This window comes from Aulostomus chinensis, chromosome 9 (genome assembly GCF_037954235.1).
Source record: "Aulostomus chinensis isolate RoL2024-O1b breed Wild chromosome 9, RoL_Achi_v1.0, whole genome shotgun sequence".
Lineage (NCBI taxonomy): Eukaryota > Metazoa > Chordata > Actinopteri > Syngnathiformes > Aulostomidae > Aulostomus > Aulostomus chinensis.
Window position 1 is genome coordinate 20,776,129 of NC_141328.1, and position 10,523 is coordinate 20,786,651.

Sequence of the window (10,523 nt, forward strand, 5' to 3'; positions counted from 1 at the left end):
ATCTACAGGGCACAACAACCCTGAACAGCCACAGTTGTTTCTTCTCTCGGTGGCACACAACTGCTTCAACACGTGCCATCTCAGCAGTGCATTCATCAGTTAAAAGGCCAATCAGATACATAATCGCACAAGACATGATGTTACAACTTCTTACTCTGACCATCGTTTGAAACAACAGAAAACTAATTGCCAGATTGGCATTCATTCGATCATCTCAGGACATTTACATTTCATCACACGTGATTCTAAACATAGGCTGTGAAAGTGCCAACTCCAGCTTCACTACGGTCATTCGCTGTTCAAGCAAACGCACCCGCTGTAAAAATACAATCTTGGATCATTTCATTCAGTCTGCTTTACATGTCCTGAGTTCCCACACACTGTCCACGAGTGAGGAAAATGAAGAAAGGAGCGCGCGCACATACACACACCGCCGACAAGGTGGAGATACGATGCAGTGGCTTATCAAGTACAGCAGTATATTCATTCTCCATCAGACTGTCTCTTAACTAGCTGTCGCCTCCAACTTCTCTGACATTTGAACCAACTGATATATACAGGTAGACTTTAAAATGATATTTTGGTTTAAGATTAAAATACTGCTGTGACATCTCTGCCGTCTCATACAAAGAGACATAAGCTACTTAAAAATTGACTTCAATCCACAATCTCCTTTGTTTTTGTTTTTTTAACTTTTAAATAGAAACAAAGTGAAAATCTAAGGAAGATGGTTGGAAAGTTCAATTAAAAACACAAAATTAAGTAAAACAAACCGTAAACAGAAATTGTCGGATGCAACTTGACACTCATGACGCTTCTCCTCTGCTTTAAGAAACAAAAAACAAAAATGGCAAAACACATACTAGGGGTGCACTGATCAAACTTACAGCTCATTTAGGACAATTTACAACAAAATTAAAAGTATCAAAACTAGAACTTTTCTTATTTCCTAAACACAGTAAACATTGCTCCATTCATTAAGAGAATCCCATTATTAAAGAATCCTATCTTGGTGGTGGTATATAGGGTAGTACTCTGATTGGTGTAACAAGTACAGCAAATGTATCAGTGCATCCCTAGTATGGAGTAAACGAAAGCTAAAAATGTTGTGAGCCATCGGAAAGATTAAAAACACTGAGAAGTGACGACTGGGGATTATTGCTGCTGCTCACCTCATTTAGCTATTGGCCCCTCTCTTCTCCTCTTCTCTTTGTTCAAGTCTTTGCTTCCATCCTGCACCTGAGAGGGAGCTGCTTGGGTCTGGAAGTGGAGGAGAGAGGTGGAAGTGAAGGGCAGGGGTGGGTGGGGTCTCTTAAAGGGATCATCACAGTGAGTCCAGAAGTTGTCCATTGTCACAGTGTCAATCAGGTCGGAGCGGGCAGAGAAGAGAGCACATTTTCATCCATTCTACGTCCTGCAGGAGTTCCTCCCTCCATCAGTTCCCTGCTGGATCCAAAATCTGGGCTGCAGTACATAAGAACTTGCTGCCCGTCTAATATCATAAACTTGAAGGAAGGAAGTTTTTAAAAAAATATATATACTGCTGTTTCAAGTGGCCCTGAATCTCCCTCCCTTCAATGGCTGGGGGGGTCCTTGGGGCCCTCTTATCTGTGCTGTCGGAACCCCTGGGTGCCGTCTGGGCTAGCTGGCTGCCGGACAGTGTGATTGTTTGAGCGGGTGTCCTCGGAAGGCAATGTAGAACTGACGCGCCCTGACCTGGCAGAAAGAAGGAAAAAGGAATCAAAAATATTAGAGGGCCGTATCCAAAATTATGACTAGTGTGTGTTTATTGTGTTATTTAGAGTCACAAGGGAACTGCTGGTGATGCACAGCTAGCAGGCTACTGCTGGTAGCTCTTGACAGTGACGACATTTTTTTACCAGAAAAAAAGCCGTAAGTGGCATTCTTATTCTTCTTTTAAAAAAGAAATACTCTCATACTCAACAGCATCATTTCTGCAAGCTGTTAATGTCAGAGTTTTGCTTCCACCTGAAGAGAAATGCTACTGAAGGTGAACCGAGATTAGAAAGCAAAAGAATAATACTTCCAGATGAGGTCAGATTTTATTCTGACAATGTGTCAACAAAACTGTTCCAACTGCTGGACCTATAGTCTCACATACTCTTAACTTATCTATCTTGCAAGGCCACATGATACTGGGAGGCATGGAGGAGAATGAAGCTAAACCAAGAGCAGGAGGAGGAATCCAACTCAACCCCAGCAGGGTTTTATGAATAATAATCATTTAAATAAAATAATAAGGTCTGGGTCAATTTAGGCACAAGGCCTGGGTAGGTCAAGGAAGGATCGCTGTCATGGAAACCATACCCAACCAACCGAAAATCACATAGGGGTTAGGGGTGGTCGGTGTCCAATTAAATGATTTTGTAGTCTGCATGTTTACTTTGGTAAAACTCCCTCCAGATAAAGTCAAACGGACAACAAAAGAGAAGGTAAGTGTAAATGTCAAAGTTAAACCAAACAAATGTAACAGTCAAACTGTACAAAGTTGCATCAGAGAGCTGCTGGAGGTTTTTTTAAGCTACACTTCGGCTCAATCACAACCCACTGACAAAAGCCACATCCTCATGCCAGCAGGAGCTGTGAAAATGAAACAGAAAGTAACACCAGAAGGGGAGCTCAGTGCAACTCCAAAGTCTCACTATTGGATGCCCTGTTTTTGTTAAACTTATGCTGAAACCAATTTTTGTTCTTAAACAGATTTTTATGCTGTTCAACTTTTGTCTTAATTCAAATAAGAAATGTTGAGAAAATCTGCTTTAGAAATCAAAGTCTAAGATGAAACCCCACGTCAAAGGTGAAAGCGTGAATCAACAACCAAATACTATTAAATTAATGTAGGTAAGGAGACCAAACAGTGACACATCAGTCAAATACCTGTCAGTCTTATCCTGAGGTGTCTCCTCTGGGCAGGCGCTTCCCAGTATTCTCTTCCTGGCCTCAGCGTACTCTGCCTCGCGCTGTGCCAGAGACTTGACCTGTGGCGCAGGCCTGTTCTGATTCAAAGGGGACCCCAGTGACCCGTTGTTCACTGGGCGCTTCAAGATGCGGATCTGAGGTGGTGGTGCTGCTGGTAGAGAGTCGTCCTGGATTACCATGGTTGCCTTCAGTGGAGACCGTGAAGAGTGATTACTTGACTCTCTGAAAGTATTGGAACAACACAGCGTCCGTGCAAAATTAGTGAAGGGAGACGTGATTTCAAATCAGCTTTGATTAGAAACCCATGGCATTCACACTTAGTCCTATAATTTCAGCAAGGATATGCATCAAAACAGAATACAATTCAATACCATATAAGTAATAAGCTGTGACAGTACTAATTCTTCCCTCAATATTAGAGAAATAAAAACAAATTTCCTTTTTTGTCTACCTGCATTTTGTAAACATTTCTCTCTTCAACTGCATCTAATTTGCAGTGAAATTATTACATTTATCTATGATGCATTTACATTATTTTCAATGCAGGGGAGATCTCCCTCCCTTGTTGATATGGGATCAGTACTACAAAGAAGGACTGGAATTTTAGTGTGGGATCAACCCTGGATTTTATGTACGACAAAGGTAGCTGAATTTTCAGCAGGATACATCACCATGGTAGCACATGCAGCAGACTGGGAGACAAGACACAGGGTCAAAATGACAACAAGCACCACCTACTGACCATCTCACGGTTAATGTCATCAACATTCATCCCAATGATGTGAATTGTGGGTGGGTCTTTGAGAAGATTGACAGTTCAACCCTTGTAGTCTTCCCCAATCAGCATCTCTAATAAACAATACAGATTTTCCTGCAGAGGGAATTATTTTACATTTGCCATTGCCAGTGAGAGGCATCACAGTCTGACTGGCACATGTTTCTTATGTGTGTCATTCTGTAGCACGACAAGTGGCGCAAGTATTGATCAAATTAGCCACAGTCCACACAACCCACTCATTTAATGGCAGTCAAGGGTGATTAACAGATGATTACGATCAGATCTGCTTGTTAGTCCCTTAATTCACATAATCACCCAGTCGACTTATTTTAGACACGACTCCTTCAAGCACTGACTGTGGCAAAAGTGTTACATTTATTATCTATAAAAAATATTAATATTCCTAATATTTATAAAGATATGTCGTTTGTTCCTCTTGAGTGGCACACTCCACACAACACATCTCCATGTTGACGAGTGGTCAGTGTGAGAATGAGCACACAAACACAAAACCTCCATAGATAAGCACCATCATGGTATCCCTTCCCCTCAATGCAGTTGTTTGTCTTTGTCAACCCACACTGCACGGCGATACATTAGATATGCTCTTCTTGCTTCATAGTACCCATGGTGCCCCTAGTCTTATGCCCAAGAGGCAGGGTGAGCTCTCCCTTTCTCAACACACACACACACACACACACACACACACACACACACACACACACACACACACACACACAGCTTTCTGAATTATTGAGAACCACAGTTCAATTCAGTACTAAATTAAAACAGGAGCTGGTTTGTGTGTGCTCTTGGGATAAGCAAAACATTTGAGTTACTGCAGTAATTTTGTTTTATTGTCAATAATTTGTCTACCTTTAATTTCCTTACTTTTCTTTCTGGCTGATCTTGAGCTTCTCTTCTAACCGCTTTTCCATTTCCTGTTGGGGAAAACAAAACCAAACATACACTCATATAAAACAAACAACAGGGTCACATTGATTTTGGTAGAAGAGTAAAAAGTGTCTCGGGTATTAAGCAAGTCAGAGACTGGATGGAAAGCAGGATTCAGTTACAATCTATTTATACATGTGCAGGGCAGCTGCCAAGTCATAACAGAGAGAGCAAAGCTAGCCAACATTAGCCAGCTAATGTGCTTTACCCATCAGACAGCAGCACAACTTTTGGCGAAGTCAGTCCAGGAGCACTTTTATTAACTAATGGAACATGGTGAAGTAATATTAACCGTGTGAAGAACAAAATCACAATAGCTGCTTCCGGTAAACTTCTTCCCAGAGCCATGTTACTTACGTCATTAGGCTGCCAATTTAATGTAACGACAGCTAACGTAAATTAAATGTTACAAACGTAACGTTACCCGCTTATAAGCAAAGTCAACTCGCTATCAAGCGTTTAGCGTTTACTGGCAGCTTGACAGGATTATGTTGTCCAACTAACGGCCTTATTTACAACAGCAAATTTACTTTAACAAGCTAACACTAAGAGTAGCATTCAGCTAACACCGACACATTCACTCAACCCGATCTATCAGTAGGATTAGCATGAGCCGGGACACATGAAAATGTGTAAACTGAATGATTATGTCGTTTCCCGTGAACACATTTAATTACGAGGTTAATCAGTCGATTTTAAACTTGACAGTAGTATTTTGACCCTTTACACGAACTACAAACATTAACTTAAGTTCATCGTCTACCTCAGCTATGTAAGCTCACCACTAAGTTAACTTAAATCCATAGTTGAATTGAAAACGTCATAAAGTGCGAATGTTTATTTTCGTAAAATATAGGTGTGTCTCATGTAATGCGAATCTATAGAGAATGGAGAATCTATTGGCTTGTGAGGGGTGTGTATATGTCAATAAGTAACAGAAATGTTTCATATTAGCCTTGCGATGTTAGCAATCTTAGCATTAGCTAATGACCACCTCAGCGTTTCAATTTTAACTGAAGTCTTTAGTTTTAGCTTGCATCATGTTAACATTATACTCAATAGGGGACCACTTCTAGCGGCTAATGCGCCATTTCAACGTTATTTTAAGCGACTTAATACAGAAATACCAGACTAGCTTGATTAGTCTAGCTAGCTGGCTACTTGACGTTGTCTGGCTAACGTTCTTAAAGCTAACGAGTTAGCATTACCCACATTGCTGGCCCGTGGGACTCGTTTAAGTGGAATAATATGGAGACAACCTCAGTAACAAAAATCAGCCCTGTAACTTTCGATATTAAAAAGCTACAGGATGGATGTTTAGCTTTAATTGAGGTGGAGTGAGGCTTTCTTACCCCGCTATCAGCAGCTTCCTCCCAACTTTCCGCGACCTCCTCATCCATGTTTCATGTTGCTTGAGACACGTTAGTTTGCTAATGCTGGCTGTCCGGTGCGCTCCTTCAGGTCCGCCTCTCCACCGTTCACACATGACGTCATTCTGACGGGTTCCCTGACTGCACCCCCCCCCCCCCCAACACACACACACACACACACACACACACATAGAATATGGAAAATGGCATTTTAATTCCTAGAAAACAATATACAATTAAAAAAAATGTAGTAACATGGCCTGAAAGTTGTTGGAAAAAACATTTGAACATGGGAAAACATGTGAAATACAAAATGCAAGAAGAGCAGAGAAGAAGAAGCGTGTTTAAAGTGTCAGGTCTAATCATATCTGGCACTGACAAGGTATGATGGGTTCACAATAAAACATTGTTTGTAATTCAAATATTTATGGGAAATAATATTCCTCACACTGTCACAATCAAAAGACCTTTGCATCCAGCAGGGATTCATGTCTGTGGAATATCCAAGTCAGATTTAAACTGAAATAAAGCTGATAAAAATGCAGCAAGGGCGGCACGGTGGTGCAGGGTTAGCACCGTCGCCTCACAGCAAGAAGGTTCCGGGTTCTGGGTTCGAGCCCAGTGTGGAGTCTGCATGTTCTCCCTGTTCCTGCCTGGGTTCTCTCTGGTACTCCAGCTTCCTCCCACAGTCCAAAGACATCAAGAGGGGACGAGGCTGATTGATACTCTAAATTGACCGTAGGTGTGACTGTGAGTGTGAATGGTTGTCTGTCTCTATGTGTTGGCCCTGTGATGGACTGGCGACCTGTCCAAGGTGAACCTGCTTCTCACCTGAAGGCTCCTGGGATAGGCTCCAGCCACCCCCCCCCCCCCCCGCCCCGCAATCCTTCACTGAATAAGCAGAAGAAGATGGATGGAAAAATGCAGCATTAAAGTTATAAATGTAGTTTTAGTATTTATTAAGTGGGGTTATCAGACATTTCAGCAGGTATATTTTTTTATTGTGTCATGACTCAATAGTGTTTGAAGCGTAGCACTGTTATGTACACTGAAATGAATCTGGTTGAAATAGACCTCACATTACCATGCAATTTTCTCCAAACCTCACAGTTTTAAATGTCACGTACACAACGCGGTTGACAGGTTGCTGTGGCATGTTTTTTTTTGAGGACTTTGTTCATGACTGACCAGACCATTAGGACCTGTTTATACACTTGTTGTTTTATTGCTACCGCAGTTAATCTTGTTTCCTGAGTATGATCTTTATGTTCTGAGATAATTTTATATTAAATGCTGCACTCATGATTTGTTCCGGATACAATGGAGCTGGTAAAATAAACTCGATGACCTGACTCCCATGCATGTCAGCGCTCTCTAGGTGACTGATGGTTGCTTGAGATAAGAATTATTACACAATCAACTCTTTAGACCATTTTGACTCATCGCCTGAGAATTCAAATTCTCTCTACATTTGAGAGACCTGATACAATTCATTAAACTCATCTTGTTGTGATCCATATAGAGTCGTAACAATTGTTGTAGTGGAGCGAATGTCATGTCCAGACGGTGTCACACACCTAGGAAGCAGATCATAAAGGGAAACCAGTGGACGTTTATTCCTGAGCAGCATTTTGAATAATGTGCAGCACGGATAGATTCTTTATGGAATGGCCCTACTGTTTCACAGAGACCTTCAACAGTCACAGTGACAGGGAAGTGGGGGTCTTGTGATGTGACTTTGGTGCTCATGAGCCAGGTGACATTTTTGTCCCGCACAATCAGCACGACTCACTGATAAATATTTTAGCAATTCAATACACAGAGGAATGCCATACGTGGACTTGACAGGACTTTTTTTTTGGGGGGGGGGGTACTTATACTAAGTAAAATGGATGAAAATCCAAATATATTGACTCCATCTTTGTTTTGAGTGTTAAAATGTATGTAATTTATCTCAACATTGAGAAGGCTTATGGATTCTGTTAGATTTTTTGCCTAAATGTGTGATACAAAAACCTAAAATCAGTAATGTCATCGCCACATTGCACGTGGTTTATAATTGGTACATGACACATCTCTGAATTCCACTTCATTGTCAAGAGGCTGCTACTATACAGTACCAGCACAAATGATTTAACGCCTATACCCTGTGCAGTAATGCTAAAACAAAATCTTTATGACAACATCACAGGTGGTTTAATCCCATTTCCTCCAGGAATAAAGCATTGCATAAAAAATCCACACCACACACATAATTTGATGTCCAGTCCTCCATGTGCACAGAAAGTCCTCCAACCAGAGATGAACCTTAACAGATTTTCTCTTATCTTTAAGAAAGAGTCATAAAGGAAGGTGACAGGGAAAACTGGAAGTCAACCAATGGATTTATGACAAGCTGACCTCAGCAACACCTGAACTATGGCCAAGGTCTCTCAGGCTCCGTGAAGCTTTAAGAGCCTTGCAAACTAGAGTTTGCAAGACAGGTGGTTGGACTCAGATGAGACAACAAGTGAGCACAGCTGAATATTTTGGACTAGAATAATCAAATCACATGCTTCTTTTTTAATCTGAGTGATTTGGGGTTTGAATGAGCACTTAAGTTAAAAATGTTTTGTCGCACAAAAATAAGAGTTTATTAAATCTGCAGGAACAGCAGCCACACCGTGATTCCAGGAAGCAAAGGACGGAAGGATGACATCACCAATGGAGTCCAACAATGCCGGCAGTGTGGAATATGATCGCTGGAACAACGACAACATCAACATGAATGTCGAGGCATCTCAGTCCACCATGAGGAGGTGAGACAATTCTGCTACTTTTAACTTGGCTAGAAGTTGATACTCAAACTAAATTGGCAGTGTAAGTAAAAATCAATATTTCTCCCAAAAAGGTTTCTATTTTTCATCTAAGTACATGCAAGGAAGTGCCTTGAGCTCACAAAATGTTTTTTTTCTCTATTATACTGCACTTTTTTTGTGACTCCAGCCGGCCACAAAAGCTTGAATCGGATAGCGACTATTGGCTACTAATAATTTTTTTTTAAATCTGTTGAAAACATCATTTTTTGGATAAAAAATATGCATTATACCACACAATGTGTTTGAGCGGTTGTATATATATATATATATATATATATATATATATATATATATATATATATATATATATATATATATACATACATAGTTTGGGCTAAATATTAATGGTATCAAATCCATTTAGACCTGATACAACATATGAATTGTTCTATTTTTAAGATGTGACCTCTATGTCGTATTAGGTGTTTACTGAATATTTCAAAAAAGATTTTTCATTTATGGTAGGGCTTAGGCTCGTCATTTCACATAGAAGCTCAAGAGCTAAACCTTTTTCTATCATGATTCTATCTGCTATAGAGGCATAGAAACGAGGGTTTTAATGAATGTTAATGATTCTATGAAGTTTTTCAAAAAAGTTTGAGGTTATTTTCAAATATGCCACAGGCTTTTCTGTGTTTTAAGACATCTTTTCATGTAAATTGTTTAAACCAGGGAATGACGAATTTTTCCTGTCCTGTTCTACTCACAGGGTCTACAATCGAATCTGCATTGGAAACATTGGGATTGTTGTAAAAGTGGGTGTAGCGCTGGGTGTAATGGTGTTCATCTACATCATAGGATATGCAACTGGATACTACGTCCATAGGTGCTAACAGTGGATCCCAGCCGGGAAAGGAAAGGTTAATCTTAACTCACTCTGGAAAAACAACAAAAAAAAACAATGAATTCAAAAAGTTCTAAATAAAAAAAGATGACACTTACAGTTTGTATTTATTTAATCTAAAGTTAATTTAATCTATGAAACTTTGCAAAAACCTGTCTTTCTGGTGGAATGTGCTAATATTGCAGCATTTCCAGTAGCAAGTACAACACAGATTTTGTTCAAATTATTAGACTCTTAATCTGCATTTTCTACTTACTGGGCTGTTAATTAGAGATACATTTAAAGTTGATGACTTAAAGATCAATTTCCAACTATTCCAGTTCAACATTGGCTAACATTAATGTTACCGATTACAGTTTGCAATTAATTTTGCTCATCTGATCAAATTTACCAGGAATGCTTGGATGCACACCCTGCTCCAGCAAGTGGCGCTATTCATCCACTTCACATTTATTCTGACCCAGCAGGTGCAGCAGCCCCTCAGCACCTCAAAGTCTCGAAAAATGTTTTCCCAATTTGGATTTTCAGTTTGCCAATTGGGTTTGATTGTCTTCATCACCAGCGGCTCAGTTTCTTCTCTAAAAAGAAGAGCGTGTCAAAAGAAATGTATTTTTCACGATACATAACTACACAATGACTATGGTAAATCTCTCAGCGTTTTACAGAAAAGGTAGTTCTTAAATTTCATGTCTGTGGTGCCATTGGGAAAGTATTACTTCTCTTTTATTCTCTGTACTGCAGTCTGCTTGATAGTGTTCTTTTTGTCTCGTCATATGAAT

General features: G+C 40.1%; 2 protein-coding genes across 3 annotated transcripts; one reads left to right on the forward strand and one right to left on the reverse strand.

Moving 5' to 3' along the window:
* Nucleotides 1–1,290: 1,290 nt before the first annotated feature.
* szrd1 (SUZ RNA binding domain containing 1) lies at nucleotides 1,291–6,138 on the reverse strand. Its single transcript, XM_086214174.1, has 4 exons — nucleotides 6,025–6,138; nucleotides 4,610–4,659; nucleotides 2,899–3,162; nucleotides 1,291–1,716 (listed from the first exon to the last, which is right to left on the reverse strand). Exons 1-4 carry the CDS (start codon nucleotides 6,070–6,072, stop codon nucleotides 1,605–1,607), a joined length of 474 nt encoding a protein of 157 aa, XP_086070300.1. The 5' UTR covers nucleotides 6,073–6,138; the 3' UTR covers nucleotides 1,291–1,604.
* LOC147256236 (small integral membrane protein 1-like) lies at nucleotides 2,337–10,432 on the forward strand. Of its 2 annotated transcripts, none has more exons than XM_086214175.1 (3): nucleotides 2,337–2,453; nucleotides 8,690–8,840; nucleotides 9,610–10,432. In XM_086214175.1, exons 2-3 carry the CDS (start codon nucleotides 8,734–8,736, stop codon nucleotides 9,731–9,733), a joined length of 231 nt encoding a protein of 76 aa, XP_086070301.1. In that variant the 5' UTR covers nucleotides 2,337–2,453; nucleotides 8,690–8,733; the 3' UTR covers nucleotides 9,734–10,432. The 2 variants fall into 2 exon arrangements, with proteins under 2 accessions (XP_086070301.1, XP_086070302.1); XM_086214176.1 differs by lacking the exon at nucleotides 2,337–2,453 and adding an exon at nucleotides 8,388–8,551.
* The last annotated feature ends 91 nt before the right edge of the window (nucleotides 10,433–10,523 follow it).